The following is a 25113-nucleotide window of genomic DNA, read 5'->3' as shown; positions in this document are numbered from 1 at the left end:
TGTGGGATGAGGTGAACCATTTAAAATGAGAGGAAATGGTCCAAAATTGTGCCAGGGAAGGTTTAGATTGGAGAGGAGGAAAAATTACTGTACTGAAAGCATGGACAGGCACTGGAAGAGGTTGCCCAAGGCAGTGGAGTCACCATCCCTGGAGCTGTGACAAAATGTGTGGCCATGGCACTTTGGGACATGGTTTGATGACCATGGTGGGGTTGGGTTGGGCTCAGTTCAATGATTTTAGAGGTCTCCTCCGACTCAAACAATTCTGTGACTCTATGATAACCTGCTGTGGGGGCAGAGGTTGTAAGACACCTGCCAGGACACCACACCAAAGCATGTCCTACTGCGTGCACCAGCACAAGGAAGGAGTTTCCACCAGAACAGAGAAGTGGCATTTTCCCATTGCTTGTCCCTTTTCCTTTAGAGATCAAGTTGAAACCAAGTGGTTCCCTCCTGTGCTGCCTGAACCTGCTGCCTCAGGGCTCCAGGCTGCTGGCAGCCAGTGTCACCTCTCCTTCTGCCCTCTCCCTGCCTCATGTGCAAGCACAAAAACATGACCCTCCCCAGCAACAGAGAGGTGATGGGCGAAGTTCTGGTCCCACAGAGAATGCTGCTCGCTGGAGTGTGCTCACTGCTGTCCCTGCGCCCTGCCCTCGCTGTTAATGGTTTGCTTGCTTTAATTAAACTCAGCTGCAGTGCAGAGTGAGGAGCACCTGCCAGCTGCTCCAGCTGTGCCACCAGGACGGGCTTCCACATGGTTTCAACATGCACAGCCACAGCTCTCGCAGCTGCCTTCCACCTCTGGTCTTGCTCCCCCTCTGCCTGCGGTCCGATGCCGATGGTTATCCCAAAGAGCAGCGTGTCCTTCAGGACACTGCTTCCTTCTGTCGCTGCTGGCAGCCCTGACGCTGCCTTCAAAGGCCAAATAAAATCATTTTGCTGTGACTAATGCTTCACAAAGCAAGCCTTCTTTTGCTAAAGGTTTCATCCTGTACTGGAAGGTGACCCTGCCCATGGCAGGGGGGTTGGAACTAGATGATCTTTAAGGTCCCTTCCGGCTCAGAGCATTCTGTGCTTCTGTGCTTCACCAAACACAGCATTTGGGCTCTCAATAAATATGGATGATAACCCAAATCCCTCCATCTCTACACAAGGGAAATCCCCCTCCCTCCCAGTACAGCCAGAGCCAGAGAATTGATACAATCCCTAGTGTTGACACACTACATGTTTTGTAACAACAGAGGGGAGAGAATCTGTTTATCTAAAACCACATTTGGAGTGACATAAGACTATCACTTTTTTGGTTAACTACCAGAAAGAATATCAATTCTTTGGCTGATATCAATCTAACCAGATCCATTTAGACTGACAACTTGCATTTCCCTGGTTTGGGGAAGAAGGGGGGGAGGGCACTGCTTCCCCTCATCAACACTGTGAAGTCAACAGTGACGCTTCTTTCCATTTGGGGGAGTGGGGAGGGAGGAACAAGCCCCCGCAGCTATCAGGCAAGCTCCACCAAGGGAGATTTGGGGGTCTTACCCTACACATGACAGCTGGGTGCAGGGCTGGGCAGCCTGCTGGCTCAGGGAGAAAGTGACAGGAACATTTCTTGTCGGCTTCCATCTGTAAAGACAGATTTTGGAGAAAACTTGCAGTGGGCAGCAAAACTCTGCCTTTGAACAGCAAACTCATCAAAACTCCAGCCTGGAACAACAAACCTCCAGCAGAAAAACTCCAGCTTGGAACAATGAACCCAGCCAGGACAGGAATTACTTGCGTCAGTCCCGAGCCTGTGCTTAAGCTTCCAAGCAGGCAGAGACACCTGATGTAACCATACATGGCAATTTTAGAGGGACTAAGGTCTTAAAATCTTACTTTGTCCCTGACTGGATGGATTCCAGTTCCCTCAGATCCCAGTGACTGCTGTGCTGCTCTACCCAAAATGTCTCTGTAGGCAGGGGAAGCTCCCACCAGCCCAGCCCTTCTGGAGAGCCTTTCCTTGGGATAGTCTTTCCAAAGGTCACAGTTCAGTGCCCTGATCCTGCGTGGCAGCATGCCCAGCACTTCCCCCCCCAAAGCCCATGCAGGCTCTGAGAGCTAACATGATCCCCCTGGACAGGTGCTGAGCCTGCAATCCAGTGGGATGGAAAACACACTGGGATTAGAGCTAACAAAACTCTGCTGTCGGAGCAGCAAAGTCATTTATCGAAGCTTAAGGGGTGTTAGGTTTTGAAGGAAAAGGCAGGAGTGAAGAAGGAAGAATGGAGAAGAGCTGAGCTTGGAAACAGGTGGGTGGGATTAGGGCAGAGGAGTTGGAGGCAAAGGTCTTGGCTGGGGGTCAGTCCTGTGAGGGCTGCATGGAAGTGGGGGGACACAAAAGTGCTTTGTGAGGAGGCGGTAAAGTGGCACTGATGGAGCCGCATTTCCTCACCAGGCACGCTGAGGCTGAACTCTGGTGTCCACCATACAACACCAGCTCTCCATTCTTCTTCCTCCAGCATGCTGCAGTGGGGTCCTGCTCTTCTACTCAGCTGCTGATTTTCCACAGATGCTCAGAAATGCAAAACTCCCCTGCTAGGGAAAGTCAGCGGTGAGCAAAATCCCAGAGTGGTTTGGGACAGAAGGGACCCTTAAATGTCATCTAGTCTGACCCCCCTGCAGTCAGCAGGGACAGATGCAACTACAGCAGGCTGCTCAGAGCCCCAAACCACCTGACTTGCAATGGTGCCAGGGATGGGGCATCTGCCACCTCTCTGGGCAACCTGGGCCAGGGTCTCCTCACCCTCAGCTTAACAAGTTTCCTCCTTCTCTCTACTTTGACTCTCCCTCTTTTAGTTCAAACCCATCAGCCCTCGTCCTGTTCGCAACAGGCTCGGCTCAAGTCTGTCCCCAGCTTTCTTAGAGGCCCCTTTAAGCACTGAAAAGCCACAAGAAGGTTCCAATAAGCTGCAGTAAGAAGTTGGCCACCACCATCCTACTTCAGCAAGCAGCTAAATGTCACTCACTGTCCAAGTGCTATCAGCACAGACGCTGTTGTCAATAAATCAGAAGGATCTAGGAACAGCTTGAACAACTTTTATTCTTTTTTTTTTTTAAAGTGCTTAAAACGTAAAGAAGAAGCTCTTTAGAAACATCAGCTGCAACTATTAAAACATGAAACACACAGAACCCACTTCCCCTGCACGCCAAGCACAGGGAAATCAACAACTCCAACCCTCCCCCGACGCTTCTCGCTCCCGCTCGGGGCTGGTTCTTTTCCCCTCCCCACGCCTGTGACACAGAGCAGCTTCACAGACGAGTCGTAAGGCTGAGTCCAGATGAGCCTTCAGCACCCACATCCTCTCAGCTTTGTTCCAGTTTAAGGACAGCCCTCGGCAGCTCTTCTGGCCGCCTGAGTCTGGGCCAGAAGGGCCACGTCAAGGTACAAAGAAATCGCTTGGCCAGAGTTCCTTAAATGCAAGAAACCCACTGGTGGGCTGGCAACAAAAGCAGAGCAACAGCACCCTGTGGAAGACCTCGTGAAACAGCTCCAGAGCTGAAGGAGAAAGACAAAGCAGGAGGCAAAAATTCCTCCTGGAGTCATTGTTATGGCTGTGTCCAAACAGAACCCAGGAAAAGCTGCTGCTGGCCCACCCAAAGCCCTTCCTCTGCTCAGCAAACAGCGACAGCCCTGCACCCTGACCAGGAGTGCTGCTCACCTCCCTGCATCTGCAACTGAACCCGAAATATGGAACATCAACAACTTGAGAACATTTTCCCTGTTGCTTTTTCTCTACAAGAAAACATTCAGGGCCTCAAAACCATTTCACTCTGGTCGTTTCAGAGGGTTTAACACAACAAATGACAGACTGGCTTCAGTGCTGTTGTGTGTGGTAGCCAAGCTCGCTTGCTCCTATGCAGAGAATGGAAACTGTGGGGTGGAGAAAACCTCCACATTTGCAAGACAGCAGGGTGGAGAAACACAGAACATAGAAGCACCTTGAAGATGCCTTGTCCCAAGCACAAACCATTGTTTGAGGATTCCTCTGGACTTCCAAAGGCTGGAGGACAGACATGACACATCAGGGCAGCCTTAGCCGTTGTCACCACTTGGATTTTTCTGTAGCCTCTCGTCTCAGGGGCGATGCCAAGGTACCCACAGCCACACCTCGGCCTCTGGAGAGGCTCTGCTACCACCAAGTCAAGGCAAGGATGTTGGAGCTCTGCTTGCTCCAGCCTCCCCTGAGACAGCAGTGGGGGCTCCTGCAGTGGGAGGCAGCTGTGGGGATTGTGTTGCTCCAAGGTGACACAGGCAGGTCATGGGAGGCAGCACGCATTGCTGAGAGGGTCAGGCAGCAGCCGTGGCCTGATGCAGCTCGGAGATGAACTTCCTATGTTCCAGTGCAAAACAGTCAGGCTTTGGAGAGGAAAAAACTAAAGGCCCAGCTGACTAAGGCAGAGGGGGACTGGGGAGGCGGTGAAACGTGATGGAGGAGGAGGCAGGCAGGAGGTGCAGCGAGATCCTTATTAACATTGGCACTTGTGTGTGGGAAGCACCTACAACGCTGGGGGAGGAGTCCCAGGAAGCAGCTTTTTAGCAGGGAGTCAGTGTGGGCCCCTGGCTCTTGTGAGAGCTTTAGGCTCTACACCTCTCCCCCTTACCAATGCCCACCTGATGGAAGCCCTCAGTGCTCACTCAGCATCCCTGCCCACCAGTGGGGCTGCCTCCTCTCCAGCACTCCTTCCCGTGCCACACCACTCTTCTGAAGCTGGGCTGCTTTCTGGCTGTCCACAACTCCTTCCTGCCCACCTTCAGGTAATGGAAGAGCTTCTCTGACACAAGCAGGCACCCAGAAAAGGAATCCAGCTCCCAGGCCATAGAGTCTTTTGGTTATACAGAGAAAAGTGTCTGGAATTTCCTAACTGGGAGAAACACTTTTCCCTCAGCCCCTCATGTCTTAGACCAGAAACAAAGACCCCACACCTGAGACACCACAGAGGGAGGAGGAACATGAAGACACAGGCAGAGAAGTGCAAAAGCCCAGATCACTCCATACTAGGGCCAAAGGCAGGTAGGAACTAAAGGCTTGTGGCTGGTATCTTCCCAGGTAACAAACCCTCCTCCTCATACAGTGCTCTACAGGCTAGACATGACCAAACCTTGCTGATGACAGCAACACCAAATCTCCTTTTCTCCTGACAGCTCATACCCTGCTTCTCCAGACTCTGAGCATGACCCAAAGTTGTCTCTACCCAGCTGTATTTTGCCCTGGAACATCTGTGGTCTTGTCTTCCTCTAGAGTCACCTCTCATCTTTCTACCTGCCTGTGCAGCACTCCTGCCAAAGACCAAAACCAACCTGCAGGCAGGGGTGAGGAGGCTCTGCTGGCTGCATTCAAAGACAAACCCACCTAGTCCAGATTAGCAGGAGAACAGAAGAGAAAGCTGCCCAAGACAGGCTGCACTGAACTGAGAACTGGATTTCAGAGGCTTTTTTGGGTTGGAAACTGCTACTGTCCTATTGCAAAAGGCACCATTTCTCAAAGTCCTGGTGTGCACTGAAGCAAGGAAGGAGAACATGAAGCTTTTCAAAGAAGCCAGTAACTTTGGGAGCTCTACAGGAGAGAGAAGACACCTTACTCTCCTGGTTTCAGACACTTATGTCGACAGCTCAAGTCTCCCACCAACAAACCCTCTGCCTGCAGGGGCACCTTCAGGCCCAAATCCTGGCAGAAGAAGAGAGGAAGCAACATCCTCTCTTATACCCTTCCACCTCTAAACCAAAGGCTGTGCTGTACTTGCTGTGGCCAGGAGCATCGCTTACCAGTCTCAGGCTGGCATCACCTGTGGTAGCTGAACCACCTCAACCAGAGGCTTTTAGAGGGTCACTCAGCAGTCAGCAGAGCTCAGCTCCTGAGAGCTGGCCTACAACACCTACAGTCAGGCCCATGCCACTCGAGACCTGAGGCCGGCGTGCAGATGTGCTACGATGAGGAGGGTGTTCGGTGCTCATATTGGCTTGAAGGGGAGCCACAGTGATCACTGCATTGCTGTGTTGACAGAGAGTGTTTGATGGATGCCTGACCTAGCAGGATGTCATGCAGAGAGGTGGCCAGGAGGTCACACATCCTTCTCTGCACATGAGCTGCAGTCCCAGCGGCATTTTCCTGTTGCACAGAGGAAGATGACGCAAAGTCAGTGGCAGAAGGCAGCCAGTGGGAAGCAATTCCTGGAGACAGGAGGTGGGGAGTGTAATACTGAGCAGAAAATGCAGCTGTGGCTTGTAGAGAGGAGCCCTCCCCCAGCCACACTAGTGCCAGCCACGCCAGTGATGGGCTGGGTGGTGTGAGAGAACTCCTGCAGTACTGATGGTGCACAGACCATGGCTGGCCCTGTCTCCCATCTCCTGAGATCAGTTCTGAGCTGGGTAAGCAAGGCAACATCACAACTCTGAGTGCAGGCAGCCAAGGAATCAACAGGATCATCTGTTCAGGATCAGGCAGTGACCTTGGCACGAGTCCTCTACAGCCTCTGACTGCAGTGCTGTTGCTTTGTGTAGCATCTCTCATACGGCTGGATACTGGCACAACCTAAAGCTGGATCCTCAGACGAAGACCCTTCATTTGGGGGTACAACATGTGGGGCAGGAAGGGAAAGAGGCAGCCCACAGTAGCCTTTTTCCCCAGCTGCCCTGCCCAGTAGCATGCTGGCAGAGTCTTAACTGAGTTCAAGCATCCCTGATGTCATCAACCATCCATCAGCCAGGGTACACCATTTCAGAGGTAAGAGATGTGGAAGACTGTGAGCAGAAGAGCAGCAGCAGCAGGATGAAGACACTGGCGAGGTGGTTGGTCTCCAGCTCTCACATGTCCACGGACCACTTAAAGCACTGGCAGGATGAGTGCCTGAGAAGAGGCCACTTGGTCACAATGACAGGAACCTAAGGAAGCACCTGCCCTCTGTGGAGGGCTGGAGGGCTCTGCTCCTCCCCATAGGGTAGATGATAGCCCATCACCCTATAGTTCCCTGGAGCCAGAGCTGGGATAAGCTTGGGCTGGGAAGGAGCAGATAACCTTTCCTGCTAAACTCTGCGAACAGAAGCCACTGGAGCCCTCTTGTAAGAGGAGGGGAAGTGCAGGGATGTTTGCAGCGTGGTTACTGGAGCAGTGCTCTAGGCAGGTGATACTGGTCACTGGGGACAGGTTACTTGGTCTTGCTTTCCTCCAGTGGGATCTGGAGGAGTGTGGGAGATTGTTCCATGATGCGCACCAGCAGCTGGTCGATGTAGTTCTCCAGCTCACGGATGTGCTCCTCCTTCTTGCTCAGCTCCTTCTCCTTCTGCAGCAGGAGCTCGATGAGTTCATCGTGGGTCAAGTGATAATATTTGGCAGACTGGTCCAGTATGGAGGAATCCTGCAATAGAAAACAAGAGGAACATTCAGTGAGGTCAAGTGAAAAGGGCTGCTCCCATTAGCCTTTGCAAGACACAGCACCAGTCAGAGCCAGCAGTGGTTTGTGTGGCAGTCTGAGCATTCCCATGTGCCATGGACTTGCCCAAAGCCACTGAAGACACAACAGCTGCCCAGACAGCCAGGCCAATGCAGCCTTCTCCATAGAGCTACAGGTGACCACAGAGCACTTCTGCCAGCTGGGTGAACCACTGAGCAGGGCTTCCTCACAAACTGTCAAACTTCTCTCCCCTAACAGTCAATAAGAGAACAACAATGGGGTGAGAAGGTCCAGAGACCAGGTCATGGGAGGCTGGGCAACCATGATAGTGACATAAGGGTTAGTACACATGGTTCTGCTCACACTGTACCTCCTCCAGTACCTCTGTCAACAACTATTGACCAACTGGAGCGGGGAATGCAGTTCTCACCTCACTGGTAGTTTCCTACCTGCATCTTTGAATCTGTTTTCTCCAGGTGAGAGGATGGGGCCACAGGCTGGACACTGCTCGTGGTGACTGTCTTCAGCTTCTCCAGGCCATTGCTCAGAGCAGTGGACAGGCTGGACCTGTGCTGCTGCTTCTTCTCACTGGAGACCTCTTGCACCACAGCACTGATGGGTTTCACTGGGTGAGGACTAAGGAGAACAAGGAGGTTGCACAGTTAGCACTCAAGCTGCGGAGCGACACTGCTGCCTCTCCCTATGGGTTTTATGGAGATGGGACCCAATTATCAATGCAGTCAGCTCCACACAGCTAAACTAAAAAGAATATGGCCAGTAGGTCAAGGCAGGTTCTCCCCTCTCTACTCTGCCTTATTCAGGCCACAGCTTGAGTCCTGGGCTCCCCAGTTCAAGAGATACAGGGAAATATTGGGTAGTCCAGTGGAGGCTACAAAGATGCTGAGGGGCCTGGAGCATCTCTGGGAGGAGGAAAGGCTGAGAGCCCTGGGGCTGTTGAGCCTGGAGAAGAGCAGCCCCAGAGGGGATCTGATCAGTGCTGACCAATAGCTAAAGCTATACCAGGGACTGAACCCTTCACCAGCAGAGCTGCAAACATTGCAACACCACATTACAAGCAGTCCAGCAGCTGTCTGTCTGTCATGATGTAAGATGGGGTAAAGGTGAACTGGACCAGAGGCCATGAAGTGAGCATTCCCAAGCCCTTTAAAAACCAGAAGTAATGACATGGCTTGCTTGAACTGCTGCTACCCTTCTTCCTAACCTAAAATGAGTGGGGTTCTCTGGAGAAGACAGCTCGTGTACCACTGCTGGACTTCTGCTGTTCTGAAAACACAGTGTCTAGGAAGAAGAGCGGCTGGGGAGCCAGCAGAACTGCAGCTAAGCAGCACCAGATGCCACCATGGCTGCATGCACACCCAAGGCCAGCAGAGAAACTCAGACCAGAGTGTGGCTCCAGGAGACTGACACCCCTGAGCAGGGAACTGCCAGGGTGTCACAAACACTCAAAGGCTTTTAAGCCCCTTTGGACCAGATTAACCACAGCCACTCTATAGAACGAAAACCAGGATGTCCATGGGAATGCTTGGATGCTTTCAGTTCCCCAGGGCTCCTGAGGGGCAAAGCAGGGGTGCTGCCCCCTCAACTTGTTATTCTGAGAAGATCTGAAAGCAGGAGACCTTCATCCACCTGTGCCCTGCCCAGGGACAGTCAGCAATGAGGTTCTTGCAGGGGAGCAGAGGCTGCTTCACGCCTGACAGCCATGTCTGAAGTCTTGATGGCTTTGCTGAGCAGTTGAACCTGTCCTGAGATGATCAGCACCAGGTACTTTCAGAGCAGCAGAGCTGCTTCACACCTCACAGCCACATCTGAAGTCCTGGTGGATCTGCTGAGAAGCTGTTTCCATCTGCCAGCTGACGAATGTGAACTTGAGAGCCTGCCTAATCCAGTGCTGCATCTCCAAGTGGCCAGAACTCTGTGGTGAAGCTGAACATGTTCCAGGTGAGACATCTCTGACTGACAGCAGCACAGGCTTGGTCCTTCTCTCTGAGCAAGCCTGGCTGGCTGACAGCACAGTTCCCACTCGTGCTTCTGAGGTCACTGCTGAGCACCTTAGCAAATGAGGGACCATCCCCTACAGCAAACTGGGAATTAAGTCTTTACCACCCCATTGAAATGCTTCTCTCAGAGAAGACAAAGAAATCCAAGGAAACCAGTTTCTGTTGGGCAAGGTGCTGTGCCTACAGCAGAACACAGCACCTGAGGGCCAGAACTCTGTGGAGAAAGTGTCTAAGGAGGAGAAGGAATGACTGAACTCAGCATCAGCAGCTCTTCTCCTAGGCCTATGCCTGTGGATGTGGCAAACCACTCCTGGAGCTCCAAGGGTCACACACAGAGGCATGGGATTTAACCTGACACCTTGTTTTCCAAAGAGGACAATTCTGCTGCACTCCTAACACTGGGAAGACACAAAGCAGCCTGTGCCAATACCATCTTGGCACCTGTGACATCCCCAGTCCTGTCACCACATGTGCCATGACACACTGTAACAGTCACACATCCAAGTCCCCAGCTGATGGGTAAAGAGCAGCACTAACTGCTGGGCTCCTCCAAGGCAGTCAGGTCCCAACAGCACTGTCATGGGCTCCCTTTACGTCCCACCTAGACCAGAGGGTTGTGACCAACAGTGAAGGCACCATCCCACCCTTCCCCAAAGAGCAGAAAGGAAGATCTCCATACACTTGATGCTCTGAGCACCCACTTTACCCCAGCAGTAAGGTTTGTGGTGAGAGCCCTTGCTGCAGGAGAGCAGGGAAGGACCTGCAGACACAAGCCCAGCATCTGCTCTTCTGCCCCCCAGCTGTATCTTCACATCTGCCACACAAGAAGCTGTTCCAGGAGGATGCAACCTCCCAGCTCACCAGGACCAGGTGATGCCCCAGCCAGTCGAGGCAGGAGGTGCTGGTGTCACTCAGATATGCAGCTCTATCACTTGACCTGCCACCTTTATCAAGATGACCATCAGAGAGCCCCTCTGGCCATGTGGGAAGAAATGGGTCCCCACACCCAGATGCCATCCCTCCCAAGGAGGGCACACAAGCCCAGCACACCAGACTCTCCACAATCCACACCAGGCACCAGCTTCTCCTTTATCTGGTAGAAGAGGAAGACACTTTTGTCCTAGCTAAGCCTCAGTGCCTGTAAGACTGAGGTCCTTCCTTCTTCTTTTCACCTTTTTTCAACCATACCTTTTCTTTGTCTACGTGCTGACCAGGAGATTACCCTGGAAAGGCAAACATCACCATGGGGACCTGCAAAAGAGGCTTTCCCTTGTCTCTCCCCTCCTGTGACAATAAATCACATCTCGCCAACCTTCTACAGTTGTGCAGAACCTCAGAGCCTTCTGCAGAGACCTCCGGAACTCTTCAAAGGTTCTTCAATTACAGCAGCAAGGATCCAAAATATTTGTTGTTTACAGGTAGAGAAGCCAGAGCAGAGATGTTCAAGGACTTCTCAGATGTGTCTCATGACAGAAGCCAGCACTGCCATGACAACCAGCTCTTAGGTCCAAGCCCACTTTCCTCCCACCAGCCAGTCAGACATTGGATAGATGCACAGTCAAGCCCAAAGATGAGTGTGAGCATGTCCTGCCAACACAGAGGGTCCTGGCACTACTCTCATCACCCAGTTTTACCCTTTGGGATTGCAGAACACTTCTCTTTCCATGAAGCACAACAAACACCAACAGAATCCAGGTTCCTGAGTGCCCTCTGTCTGAAATACTGAACAAGGTTACCCTGGTGGAGGGTGAATGACCCAACTTGGACTGATTTGAGGATCTGGACTCAACACAGAAAATAATAGTAGACATCAGCTACCAGACCTGCTCTAGGTGACCCTGCTTTAGCAGGGGGGTTGGACTAGATGATCCCCAGAAGTCCCTTCCAAGCCCCACCATTCTGTGACTCTGGGACCCACCTCTTGCTGGCCTTTACTCTCAAGGTCATTTTGCACATCAAACCTACGCTCAAGCCGAGCAGGATCCCCACGCAAGGGCTGGAGTTCAGCTAAGTTCTGCTGTCCCCATCCTCCTGCCCTTTCTCTCTCCAGGGCTGTGACCAGGATTATTCTTGGGCCAGATGAAGTTTCAGCATTTTGGTGCCCCATGAAGATCCTGCCTTTTGTTGTGGAAGAAAGGATGCTGGAATAAACCACTGTTTAAATAGCCAGGCCCCCATGCAAGAGCTAGGTCCTTGGTTCTCTGGGCAGGGGCAGATAGAACCCATAACAATCCTCTCCTGCCCAGGCAGCCCAGGGAAAGGTGCACCAGGAAAAACAGACAAAGTGAAGGACACAAAGTCTTGACTCCATGTCCTGAATTCAGCATCTTTCTCTGCTTCATGGCATTCCTACAAGCTCAAAGTCCTGGAAGAAGGAACAGCTGCTTCTTTTCCCTGATGCACCACCATGGTACCCCTCTTTCCATTCCCAGTATCCTCAAGGCTAAGTCCCACTTGCTTCATAACCAATGGGCACCTGGAGAGGAGGGAGTGGACAGTGGCATTTTGCCACCAACCTGCTGAAAGTGCTGTAGGCTTTTTTGGTTATAGAGAGGTTTTTAGTACCTGATGGCTGTTTAAAAGGGGAAGAAATCAAAGCTCAATTAATGGAAGGGAAAGGGGCAGTAGCTGTGCACATGCCACGAAGGAACTCACGAGAGCATTAATGGCTGGAAGCTCTCCTGGCAGACATGGAGAAGGCACCTGCTCTGCAAGCACAGGGAAGATGATGGAGCCAAAATCACCACCGAGTGAAATGTGGATGCAGCTCTGCTTTTTCAGCTGGGGCAGGTCTTGGATGCTTTAAATCCTTTGCCTTGATTTAGGGCAAACACAAGGAGGACACCAGTGCCCATTCCCCATCATGATCCAAGAGAGCCAAGGCCTTGAGCTGTTCAAGCTGGACTCTTTGGGATCATGGGAAGGTGAGGGAGAAAGGACCTGCAGCAAGGTGTGGTCCTTGGAGTCAGCACAACTGCGAGCCACTGACACTGAGCCGGGACTCCCGGCAAGAGCAGAAGGGAGACAGGGTTCACCTCTACTGAATCGCACACCCTTTGCCTTCCCCGTGGTGCTCACCTGGTTGTCTGCTGGAGGAAAAAGGGCTTCTCAGCTGGCTGTGTCTCCCTGGGCAAAACCACGAGCGCTGAAGCTTGTGTGTCACCGGACTGCGGCAAAGGGCAGGGCTGGGCGGCTGCGCGGCGGCTGGCGGCAGGGACCCCGCTGCTTGCGGGGCACGCGACAGGGGAGGGGAAATCAAACTCATTAGGGTTAGTTGCAGCCACAAGGAAAGGGGTGGAGAAGGCCAAGGGCTGGCTGTCATGCAGGAAAGGAAGCTCCTTGGGGAGGTTAGTGGGCTGGAAGCCTTGCCCAAGGGCTTCCTCGCGCAGGCTGGTGAAGCCGAAGCCTCCCTCATCAAGCCTTTTGGGCAGCACGGCTTGAACGGGGAGGGGTTCTGGCGGCTTCTCCACAAAGGGATTGCTTGGGGAATTTGGGCTGAGTGCAGGAGCAAAGGGATTTCTTGGGGTTGAAGTGTCCTGCTGACTCCTCTCCTTCACCCTATCTGGCTTCCAGAAATCAGCCTTCTTGAAGTCTATCCTGCTGTCTGCTGAGCACCAGGGGCCCTTGGGCTCGCTGGCAGCAGGGCTGCCCTGCTCTGCCTCCTGGGAAGGGCCAGCCACTGACGTGGGGGCACAAAGCTCAAGCTGGCCTCCCACTTGCCTGGTGGGGCCAGCCACTGGCCCATGCTGCCCCTCACCATCACCCCATACTGGCTCCGGCTGGGATGGACTCTCCCCGTGCTCTAACCTTGGGGGTTGTGCCACCAGGCTGAGATCTTCCGGGTGATCAGCTGCCTCCTGCTCTTCCAGAGCTGTACAGAAGGTTTCTGTCTGGCCCAGGTCTAGCTTGGAAGCTGGGTTTAGTCCTGACATGTTCAGGTCCTCAGGGAACAGCTCCTGTTTGGAGGCCACCTCCCGCTCGGCACCATCTGCAGTCACCATCAGAGGCTGGCTCCAGCTCTCCTTAGCACTCGACTGGCCTAATCCATCTAAGAAGAACTCTGATGGACAAGTCTCAAACTGCTCAGCTGAATCCATCTCATTCGCCTCTGATTGGTCTCCCCCTAAAGACGCATCCTCTTTAGCCAGCTCACTAGCTCTCTCCTCCTGTGCTGAGCCCACAGCCGCAGATTCAGCTTCCTTGGGGTGCAGGCACTCACTCCTGGCTTCAGCTACATCCACTCCCAGCACAGGTGGACTGGAAGATGCAGGGACAGAGGGCTTGCTGATCAGGTGGCTCCTTGGCAGCTCCACATCTGCTTTCAGGCCCTCCACAGCTTCCCCTCGCTCCTCGCTGCCCTGCTGTCTCAGCTGCGGGTTGCTGCCACCCTCCTCCTCGCCGTCCCCTCCGCTGGTCATGGCTGCAAACCACCTTGGAGGTTTTGGGGGTGGCACGGCTGAGCCAGCTGCCATCTCCTCCTGCTCTCGGGTGCCTGCCCAGGGTGAGAGGACGACGTGCCTCTCACGAACATCGGAGCTGAGCCTGACGCGGCTCTCGCTGGCCTCCAGCCGCATGCTGGCCTGGAGCCTGTAGACTGAAGTCCGGATGTCGAATGCCTCCTCTTTGCTACCAGCACCCTGGGGCTCCATCCCTGGCTCAGGGGCCGCGGGGAACCGCTGCGGTGCCATGTCTGCGAGCACCCGCGGGGGCACAGCCGCCACGTTGGTGCCTGGCAGAGTTTGGGAGCCCAGCTCAGGGGCGAAGGAGCTTCTGGGCAGCAGGCAGGGGGCAGCGCGAGAGCCGCTCTTGGCTTCGAGGAAGGCTGGCCGCGGGCTGAAGGCACTGTCCTGATCCGCCCGCTCCTGCCCGGCCATGCTTTGGGCACTCTCTGGCAGGTCAGGAGCCGTTTCGGTGGCTATGGTCATCCATCCGTTTGTCCCTCCACTGGAGGGTTCCTCCTCATCACCGTCCCCTTCCTCCCTAGCGCTGCTGCTGTCAGCAGTCAGTGGCGCGGAAGCCTCCTTCTCCCCTGTGCCACCCGCTGCGAAGGCAGCTGTCCAAACCGTCGGCGTGCTGCTCGTCCTCCTCCTCCCCACCGACCCTGCAGACACAGGGCTCAGCACGTCCTCGATCACCGTTGCTTCCTGAGTTGTGCTCACCAAGTTTGCCCCTACGTCTAAACCAGAGAAATTCGTCCAAGGCCGCAGAGCTGCGGGCAGTTCACTGCCGATTTGTGACTCAGCCTTTTCCAGCACCTCAGTCCCCTTCTGAGCTGGCTCAGCTGATCTCTCCACGGGGCTGGCTGCATCGGGATCGTCGATGAAAGCCACGCCCTCTGCCACCACCGAAGCGAAGAAGTTCTCCTGCAGTTCTGGTTTGAGCCTGCTGGTTGCAAAGGCATCGAAGGTGTCGTCCCACTCCGAAAGGGGAGGAGGGACTGCGGGTTTCTCATCTGGAGGAGAGAGGTCTCCTTGTGACGGGGGAGTAGTTTCTGGAACGGGGACACCAACGCTTTTGGCTGGAGACTCCCTCTCCTGGTCTTTATGGCTTAGGGAGGCAGAGGGACTGCAATCCTCAGAGGAATAAAAGTTCCCAGCGACCTCTGTTGAAGCATGCGGCCCAGACGGCAAACTAGAGAAAAAGTGAGTAGGTGAAGGAGAATTTAGTACCTGGTCAGCGAGGAGGTCCTCAAAGAAGGGATTGCTCTGCAGGGAGCTGAGGAATGGGTTGGTAGGGGACAAGCATCCGGACTGACTGTCTCCAGCAGCAGGAGGGAGGTTAGAGCTTGGCATGCTAGCGAGATGGGCTACAGCAGCAGGAGGAAACAGGGCAGGGGAGCAGGGAGGAAAATGAGAAGGAGCATCTGAGCTGGTTTCTACCTGAGGAGACACTTCCAGGCTGTGGAGGGAAGACAAAACAGTCCTCCTGGTTAATGCTGTGACAGTGCCGCAAGCATACACCACACACACCACAAACGCTTCCGTTCAGAGCAATGCAACGTTCAGATACGTACTCGTCTCTGGTTAGGCACAGCAATGAGGATGGAGTCAGGGCGTGCAAAGGGCATGCACAACACAGAGGAAAGGGCAGCCCTTCTTCTACAGGAGTCCTCCACACTTCCCCTTTCTGCCTCAGAAAGCCCTCAGACTCAGAAGCCCGAGAGGTTTTTTCCCACCTCCTGTGGCCCAAGGACTCTTTTCTTTTGTCCCAGCGCTGGTGTGCCCCAAGTGCAGGCTGCACACCAGAAGCCGGGCCAGGCTCTGGGATCAGGATTACTCCAGCCACTACAAGCACACAGAAGTGAGTCTTTCCCAGTTTACCTCCGTGCCTTGTGACTTGCTTGGCAACGTATCAGCACGGCAGTGGACACGGAGTTCCCTCCTGCACAGGAGGGAGAGGAGCCTGGCTGCAGGTGGCCAAGGAACAGGGGCTGAGCAGGAGGGAGCATGTGGTCAGGATATGGCCCTGGCTCTGCTCCCGCTTCTGCCCGGCCTCCCCACATGCCCTTTGTCACATCACTTCTGGCCAGAGATCCAGAGATTTCTGAACCCCTACAAGGGACCTGAAGAAGGAAGGGCTTCAGCACAACTCAAGTTCAGCCCATCCCGTCCTGCACCTCCCCCCAAGTCAGGCAGCAGGGTGTTTGCTGCCTTTTCAAGGGAGCCTATACTGATCTTTCTTTGGGGTTTCCTTGACCTTCCTTTAGGACCTCCTCCAGCAACGAGCCCCAAGCTGGGGCTGAACAGCTTGGAGGTTTTCACATCATGAAAGGTGCAGTGTGGACATCCTGCACCCTGACTGCTGTGCTCCCTCCTCCTGAGGCCCCATCCCCTTGCCTCACCTCTGCCAGGACCAATGCTGCCCTCAGGATGGGGGCACCTGGCACCAGCACGTGCAGTCATGCTGTCCTGTACCCAGGCTGGTTGGATTACTTCCTTCTGCATTGGCCACCAGAGCTAAGCTTCAGCCTTGGTTTGGGAGAAATCTGGACACTGCTCAGCACACCAAAGTTTAATGAGGAATTCATAAAGTCATTGCTTTGCCAATCTGCACAGGGTACATCCAGCCCTGGGGCTACACCACAGCATGTCCCTGCCTCCCCCTCACAGGGCTCACAGACAGCACTTGGACATGGTGGGTCAAAGCACTCTCAGGCACCAAAGTTGCCTGGACAACTCTTCTCATCTGTTCTCCTGGTGTCACAAGAAGTCTTAGACACTTTCACAGCGCAAAAATGCCATCTTGAGGCAAAACTTAACCATGTCTGAAGGTGCAGGCAGCACTGGCTGCCACTAAAGCAGGCAGGGTTATCTGTAAGCACCATGCCTTGGACCCACTTCCCCCCACTCTTGGCAGCTTCAAAGCCACCCTCATGCATCATCTTCCAAACAACTACCCTGAGTTAGATTCCCATTTATGCAATGCCACCCAAGTCCCCTTGTGGTTTTTCGGTAGGCAACACAAGCAGCAAGCAGTCAACCACGACAGGCTTGACCTCAGCACCCACCAGACACCAAGCCAGATGCTACTTTGCAGAACAGGGACAAAAAAAAAAGCCCCAAAATCTTTGTTTCCACTCAAATCTGCTGCTCACTTGGTGCTGCAGGCAGAGACAGCTCGTGGGTGCCCTCTCCTGCTGTCATGAAGCAGCAGTGGTGGCCCTGGTGCAGGTATCCACCCCTGTCCCTGCACAGCCCAGCAGCACTCTGCCATGTATGCCTCCATGTCTTCTCCACACTTGCACCACCAGCACATAACAAGGTGGGAAATGGTCATGCACCTCCACCAAAGATGACTCTGAGCATCCCAGCTCTTCCCATGAAAAACCACCAGGAGAAGCGATGGAAGAAGCCACTGGAGAAGATCTTCAGGCACAAACCACCCCAGAGCAGATGCTTCCTGCTTGGCAGCCAACCTCCCTGGGCCTGGGGACTGACCTGTGGTTGGTGTGCTCCACATCTGAACCCTAGCTCCAGCATAAGATCCACTCCAGCCCTTCACTGGGCATCCTCACTGCTCTGTAGACCATCCACGGAGCTGCAGCAGTGCAGCACAACACTTGCACAAGGAGACAGGGCAGCCCATCTCTCCCAGACTCTGCCACCACTGTTTGATGTTTCCATTCCTGAAGGTCTTCAGGCTTCAGCTTGTACTGACAGAGGCACATAATCATTTGGGCTGGAAGAGACCATGAACCCAGCACTGCCAGCTCACCACTAAACCACGTCCCTCAGCACCACATCTGCACAGCTTTGAAACCCCTCAAGGGATGAGGGCTCCACCACTGCCCTGGGCCAGGCCTTGACAGCCCTTTTGGGGAAGAAATTTTTCCTAATAACCACTCCAAACCTCCCCTGGCACAACATGAGGCCATTTTCTCTTGTCCCATCACTTGCTCTTTAGGAGAAGAGACTGACCTCCACCTCACTCCAACCTCCTTTCAAGGAGTTGCAAAGAAGGTCTCCTCTTAGCTGCCTCCTCTCTAGGCTGAAGAACTCCAGTTCCCTTACCTGCTGCTCACAATGCTTGTGCTCTAGACCCTTCACCTTGGCACTGAGGTCAAACTGACAGGCCTGTAGTTCCCTGGATCCTCCTTCTGGCCCCATTTGCTAACCTCCAGTCACCTGGAACCTCCCCAGTTACTCCCCTGGGACTGCTGACAAACGATGGAAAGTGGCTTGGTGAGCACTTCCACCAGCTCCCTCAGTGCCCTTGGGTGGTCCCATTCAGCTCCATTGGCTTGTGTGCATCTAAGTGGTGTAGTACATCATTGACCACCTCCTCTTGGATTATGAAGGCCTCATTCTGCTCCCCATCCCTCTATTCCAGCTCAGGTGGCTGAGCACTCAGAGAACAACTGGTCTTACTACTGAAGACTGAGGCAAAGGCAGCATTCAGTACCTCAGCCTTTTCCTCATCCTTGTCACTGTGCTTCCCCCTGTATTCAACAGAGGGTGGAGATTCTCCTCAGCCCTCCTTTTGCTGTTCATGTATTTATAGAAACCTTTTTTCAGTTGAAATCCATCTTTTTGTTTTTTGTCAGCTTCAGGTCTTCCTCCCCCAGCCCCCCTGCTGCAGCTTCCTTTCCATTACCCATCCCCATTCCTGCTGGGACCCACAAGAGCTTGCTCAGGGGCTGCACCAGCTGCTCTCAGCCACAAACTCCTGGCAGCAGAGGCCCTGTCTTTCCCATTTCCCACCACACCATCACCTCTCAACCCCACCCAAAGCTCCCTTTCCCCATCCCGATGAAGGCTGCTGGAAGTCCTCAGCAAACCAAGCCGCTGAGGACAGAGTATTCCTCTAGAGGGAAGCCTCCGCTCGCAGCAGCCCGACTGAAGATCTGCAGCATCGAAACGCTGACTCACCCAACTCCTCCTCTTCCTCCTCCTCCTCCTCCCCCCACACCCCAGCACACAGCTCTGCCAGCCAAAATAAATAGCGGGTACCTTCCTGCCCTCATTTATTTGTTTGGCAGCTCTTCACAGGCATGCTTTAGCCTCTCCTCAGCAGAGAGGAGGGGGGGAGGAAAAAAGAGAAGAGAGGAAAATATTGCTGAGCAACCCCCTGATGGAAAGTCTCTTCAATAAAAACAGCTTGTTCAGTGCAAGGAGAGCTGGGTTTTTTCCCCCCTCTATGGATCACAGCCTGCATTTCAGGCTGAAGGCAGCTGCCCCCGCTCTGCAGTCACAGAGCACCAGCCCCAGCCAGCACAGCCCATCTGCAAGAGGGTGGGGAGCTCTGCACTGTGCAGATAAAGAGAACAGCTCATGAGCTGAAAAAGCAGAAGTTTGGGGAGGGCAGGGCTCAAATCCAGCCAGAAGGTGCCATGGTTAAGAGCTGTGCTGAAGCTCAAGTGGAAAATCCCTCCTAGGAGGGCTGGATCCAGGGGAGTGCCATGACCCCACCACTCTCAAGCTGCTTCTCGCACCATTTCCCCACAGACAAGCACACAGCCAGGGAGGGTGGAAAACCAGCAGGACTGGGGTGCTGGAGGCCCCAGCCATGGCTTCAAAGCCTGGCAGGGATCAGGAATTTCCTCCCACTGGTGTTGAGTGAGGCTGGGGCAGCAGAATTCATGCAGTATGGAGCTGGGAAGAGATGGGTGCAGCAGCCCAGGACATTTTTGTAGAGGGTGGGAAGATGAGTGGGAAGCAGTCAGAGAACACTGTGGAAACACTTGCTCTGAAATAGCTGTTTGGAGGTGAGAGCAAGGGGGTTAGTTATGTGTGCAAAGACTGCTTTGCTTTCCCCTTGGTCCTCACCTGCCACCATCCCACTGAAAGCAGACAATTCCTGCTTCATAGGCATTTACCCTAGAACTGCAGGAATGAATAAAAACAGAAGAGAAAGGATGTGGGCAGCAGGAGCCCATGTAGATGTCAAGTGCTAACCCAAATACCCACTCTTAGGGGTGGGAGCAGGGCTGTGCTCTACCTGGTCAGATTTGTCTCACCAGGACTGATCTGGTGCCAGCTCAGGATCCATTTCACCATCTTGCTTCATGTCCATCCCTGGGAAATGCAGGCTCAGGAGGCAAAAGGGAGGCAGAGGCATTTTAAGAGCCATTTCTCAACCCCTGCAGGCTCCTTGCACTCCTCCTGCCAGAGGGAGAATGTCCAGCTCCATCCCTGATCATTTTTACCCTGTGACTGTAGCTCTGCAGCTCACATGGACACAAGGACCTGTGCCACAGATGTCAGGCTGATGGTTCCACGATGAACTCATCCACAGCACCCTGGTTCTCACATGCTGCTCCTCTTCATCAGACTCTGCAGCCTCCCAGGTTCTGCTCTGAAACTCCCTGTTAATGGTGCTTTGGAGGGGATGTCACAGACATTGGCGTTCAGTCCCACCAATAAGCTCACTTGGTCCGCCTGCACCACTCCTCACCACCAGCCTGTCCAAGGACAGTGATCCAGTCATTCAAACCCTTCTTCTCCCATTTCCAGCACTCAGGAAATGTACTTTTAAGAGCACATGATGAACAGCAAGGAATTCAGGTCAGTATTTGGCCTCACTGCTGGATAGAAGACTGTGGAAAGAGGAGTGACAACCAAGGTGGGGAGTGAAGTTAACATTTTCTTCCCATGAAAGCAGTGAGAGAGGGCAGAGGTTTGAAGCTGCAAATGGCACTAATGCAATCATTTTTGCAAGAGGGAGGGCAGTTTCTCTTTCTTTCCTACTGCCAAGCAGGAGATGCAGCCTCATTTTATCATCCCGATTCACACTGCAGGAAGCAGGACCTGTGGAGCTCTGATAACATTGTAGGAAACCCTGAAAATAGTTAAACCAATTGTTTCAGCTCCAGGCCTTGCTTCAAATAAACCTGCTGAGCTTCTTCCTTACATACAGCCCTTGACCACACAACCTGAAAAACAACAAACCCCAAACAGTCTTTTATCCAGGTCTCCAAAGAGCAAACGCTGCCTTCCCACTGCTTCCATTCAAGCCAGTATCAAAGCCTGGTAGCTGCCATGAATTAGCAAAGCTGAGGCTGAAAACAACCTTTGGGACCTGCTTCTCCACTAAGAAGCAGTGAGGAAACCTGTGCAGATAAGGGCTGAAGGCAGCAGTGTCCATCCCTCTCCCCAGGCAGGAGCGTGGATGGGTTCACAGCTCACGGGGCAGTGCCAGCTCGCCCACACTTGCTGATGGCTCAGCAAAACCCACCCAGAACAGAACAGCAAAGCTTCTGGTGGAGCTGAAATGAGAACCAGCCCAAGGCCAGCAGCTTCCTTATTTTAGAAAGGGTGTGTTTCTGCAAGAGCCAGTGGTTAACAACAAGCTGTGCCAACCTCCTCTTAGCTGCAGGCTAATTTAAAACTGAAGTGGGAAGCATCTTTCTAATTACAGGCCTCTTCACTACTGGCAGGTTGAGATTGTTGGTCTTTTGATGCTCTATCCCCATGTTCAGCTCCAGGTGAAACTTGACCTACCCAGGGTGAGCAAAGAAAAAAAAAAGGTGAGAAGATGCTGCTTGCTCAGCTGCCAGGAGCTGCAGAGCTGAAGTTTCCATAATGAGAGGGTGGAAGGGAAAAAGTCCTTTCTGCAGCTATGTGAAAGACTTCAGCCAGCTTGGCTCAGAGGCTGCTTTGCTCTACAAAGCAAAGGTTAATCCACCTTCAGCTCTGCAAGTTACAAGGTAACTGAACAGCTCCTCCAGATGCAGCTGGACAGCCGCACAACACCCACAGATAAGCACTGCTAACTTCAGTCACACGCTGCAGAGACCATCTGATGATGAGAACAGAGATGGCACCAGAGGGTGTGGTCAACCTGACACCATCAAGACCTGAAAAGCTCTTCCAGAGCTTTGACCTGGAGTGGTGACATGGTCCACAAGGTGATTCAGTGTAAGGAAGGAGAACAAAATCAGAAAGGTAAAAGTTCTGCATTATTGAAGTAATGATGTGGTAACTAGTGGCCAGAATAAATGAATCACAGGATGGTTTGGGTTGGAAGGGACCCATAAAGCTCATCCAGTCCAACCCTCCTGCAGTCAGCAGGGACATCTGTAACTAGAGCAGGTAGCTCAGAGCTCCAACCAACCTGGCCTGGAATGGTTCCAGGGATAGAGCATCACCACCTCTCTGAGCAACCTGGGCCAGTGTTTCACCACCAGAAGAAGCCAGACTAGGGTCAGCCCATCTCCCTGTGATGGTGGCAAGGCCATTTTTGCATCAAATAAGACTCAGCTGCCACCACTCACTGCCCAGCCTGGGCCACATGCCAGGACAACTGCTGCCTATAACATCCCCCAAAGGTGCTCAGCTATTCCAGTCCCCAAAACCCCAGACACTGCCTTTCCCCCCTGCCAGCCAGCTCTAGCACTTCACCATCTTCTATCAGAGACTTTTCCTGATGTCTATCTTCAGTCTCCCTTCCTGCAAGTTCAAGCTTGTTACTTCCCATTTGCAACTTGCCAACTGCAACCAAAGCCCATTCAGATGCTTAAAATGCCCCAAATTTGACCCAGATGAGTTTGCTCCCTCCAGGCTGTGTCTCTTCCAAGCAATTCCTATTTTGGGGAGAGGAAATCCCAGCTGGAGGAGCTGCTGTCACACGGTTCATCCAAGTTTCTCCTCACAAGACAGCCATCTGCAGACAGGGCCCTTGGTGTGCCACAGCAAACCCACTCAAAGCAAAGCTTAACTTGGAATTCAACTGCGAGCACCGAGGTAGATGAAAAAACCACAGAGTGAAAACCTCCTGGGAAAGGAATAAGATGGGAATGGGTCCAGCAGCTGTCAGAGGGCTGTGAAACACCAGCAGTGTTCAAGGCACCTATTCGCTCAGGGGGTGATCTGCTGGGCTGGGGGCTACAGCTGGATGGGACACCCCTGCCTTGAAGACAGGAACAGCCATCAGGAGTCACAGCTCACACCCCCTGTGCCTGCCTCCTTCCTAGGACTGCAACACTGCAGGAAACCCACAGGTTTCTCACCTGGTTATCAAGGCTCCAAAGGGGGATGGCATCTCCCATGCCATCACACAGCTGTGGCTGGCTCAGCCTGTGGCATCACTGCCTGAATGCAGGAGGATTTTTCAGGGGTTTATTTTTTTGTATGGAACCTTTTCCATTCCAGGACTTAGATCAAACAGTAGCTTTATCCTTGCAAAATTCAGAAGACTGAGGAGAGGACTTCTGGGGCTACTCCTGCTCTGAAGCCACACTGAGCAACGTGCTGCCCCCCTCACCTCCATCTGAGCAGCACTCCAAAACCAGTTTAACCAGTGTGGGAATCTGGTTAGGCTGAATAAACCATGAGGGCTCTCCTCATTAGAGGAGGTTTAAACTGAATTCAAATCCTTCTGCTTAATAAATTAGGTTAAAGTCAGCCCAGATTAGCAAATCACTATAATAAATCAACTCTCCAGACTCAACCAGCTCTCAGCTGCTAGTTGTTTTCTCTGGCTGCTTTTAGCTCCATTTTCTGCCTCTCTTGGTCGACCTCTGGACCCCCAGCCCAGCTGCTGGGGGCTATGGGGATGGTCACACGCTGTCACGACAAAGCCCACGCAGCAATGGCACAAACACCACACTTTGTGTGCTACAAGCACAGTGCTGAGGGTTTGGAGGGGGGAAATCACCAAAGTGAGAACAGTTAGAGATTCATAATCAGGAGAGGAGAAGCCTGGGATGGGATGGGAAGGGGAAAGAGCAGGGCTGGGATTAGTTACTTCTGAAACACGAATAGTATCTCAAATTACCAAAGTTCTGCACCCCCCAGCCCAGAGAAGCAATGTAGAGGGGGTGGGAGGTTAATAAACCCCATTCTGATTCTATGTCACAGTGTCTCATGTCCTGCACTGACTGCCAGGGAAGCATTTTTAGCTCATTAAAAGATAACAATCCTCTGCTTCAGGGCCCCAGAAGCACTTGGCAAGACCATGCTGAGCCTCACCTCTGCAGAGGGAAACATCTCCCTCTCCATGAAAGGGATCCTTCCCTTCCCCAGCCAGGAAACACAGCCTGGCAGGGCAAATGGAGCTGGCTTGTGGTAGAAGCCAGGGGGAAAAAACAATCACCCTTCCCTCTGAGACATTTAAGAGCAAGGAAGCATCTTCCCCACGATCACCTCATCTGAGCAACGGGGAGCAGTCCTCTGCAGATGCTGCAGAGCAGTGCTCAGCACAGCCATTGAGGATGGGAGGCTGGGGCAGCTGGTTAACAGCCTGGAGATGTCACCACGCACGGCCCACTGACCTGGGTTTCTGAGGGGACTCCTTGGGCTCCTTTGAACCAAACCAGCTGCTGGGCTTATTCCTGTCCTCCCCTCCTGCCGCCGCATGGCTGGACGAGCCGTGGGAGGCTCCCGCCTTCTCCCCCTGGCCCTTGCTCCCTGCTTCGCTCCTGCTGCCCCCGTGGTGGAAGAGGCCACTCTTTGCTTTCTTGTCTTCCTTCCTCACTTCCTCAGGTTGTTTGTCCTTCGCTGTGTCCGCAGAGAAGACCATGGGTGCGGCAGCCTGAGTCGGCTTGCCCTCCAAGCGACTGCTCTCTTCCATCCTGGCTCTGCCCAGATGGTTACTGAGCGTGACAGCTTTGGTGGAGACCTTGAGCTCTTCTTGCAAGGCTAAGCTGGGAGGAGATGGGATGAACCTGGGCTCATTCTGCTGCGTCCTCTCAAAGTTGCTGACCCCCCAGGGCACCTCGTGGGAGTCGGGATGGAGGGGGGCGAAGCCGAAGCTCTCCTCCTGCCGCCGGGGGCCGCCGGGCACGGGCAGCGGCGCAGAGCTGGGTGGGATGGATGCAGGGCTCTTTGGTGCAGGCTCCTCGTTGTAGATGTGGCTCCCATTGATGCAGAGGGAAGACCGGGACACAGGGTCGTTCTTTGGCTTCAAGTTTTGGATTGCTTTGGGCTCCAGGACTGGGCTGACCTGGGAGACATCGTCACTGAACGCTCTCTTGTGGGTCAGCTTTGGAGATGGCAAATAGTCCTTCACTGGGGGGAAAGGAAACATAAACCAGAGGTGAGACCATCTGAGTAACCACCACAGCTACCACAGGCATAGAATCATACAATCACTGAGGTTGGAAGAGAGCTTTAAGGTCACCAAGTCCAGCCATTAATCCAGCACTGCCAAGTCTACCACTAAACCATGTCCCTCAGTACCACACCTACCATGGCTTTGAGACCCCTCCAGGGATGGGGACTCCACCACT

General features: G+C 53.4%; 1 protein-coding gene across 3 annotated transcripts in view; it reads right to left on the bottom strand.

Annotated features, from left to right (window-relative positions):
- Positions 1-3065: 3065 nt before the first annotated feature.
- RAB11FIP5 (RAB11 family interacting protein 5) overlaps positions 3066-25113 on the bottom strand; it is a 39781-nt gene continuing 17733 nt past the window's right edge. The window contains exons 3-7 of one of the 3 annotated variants that reach the window (XM_054172444.1): positions 24157-24892; positions 13254-15077; positions 12525-12668; positions 7878-8064; positions 3066-7392 (exon numbers count right to left, since the gene is read on the bottom strand). In XM_054172444.1, coding sequence (XP_054028419.1) covers positions 7183-7392; positions 7878-8064; positions 12525-12668; positions 13254-15077; positions 24157-24892 — 3101 coding nt within the window. In that variant the 3' untranslated portion in view covers positions 3066-7182. Of the gene's footprint in view, positions 7393-7877; positions 8065-12524; positions 15078-24156; positions 24893-25113 lie in introns of all 3 variants that reach the window. The other 2 variants (XM_054172443.1, XM_054172445.1) reach the window with 2 other exon arrangements.

Source organism: Dryobates pubescens, chromosome 23, assembly GCF_014839835.1.
Source record: "Dryobates pubescens isolate bDryPub1 chromosome 23, bDryPub1.pri, whole genome shotgun sequence".
Classification (NCBI taxonomy): Eukaryota; Metazoa; Chordata; class Aves; order Piciformes; family Picidae; genus Dryobates; species Dryobates pubescens.
Note: the sequence above shows the minus strand (reverse complement) of the source record. Positions and strands in the feature narration are given on the sequence as shown.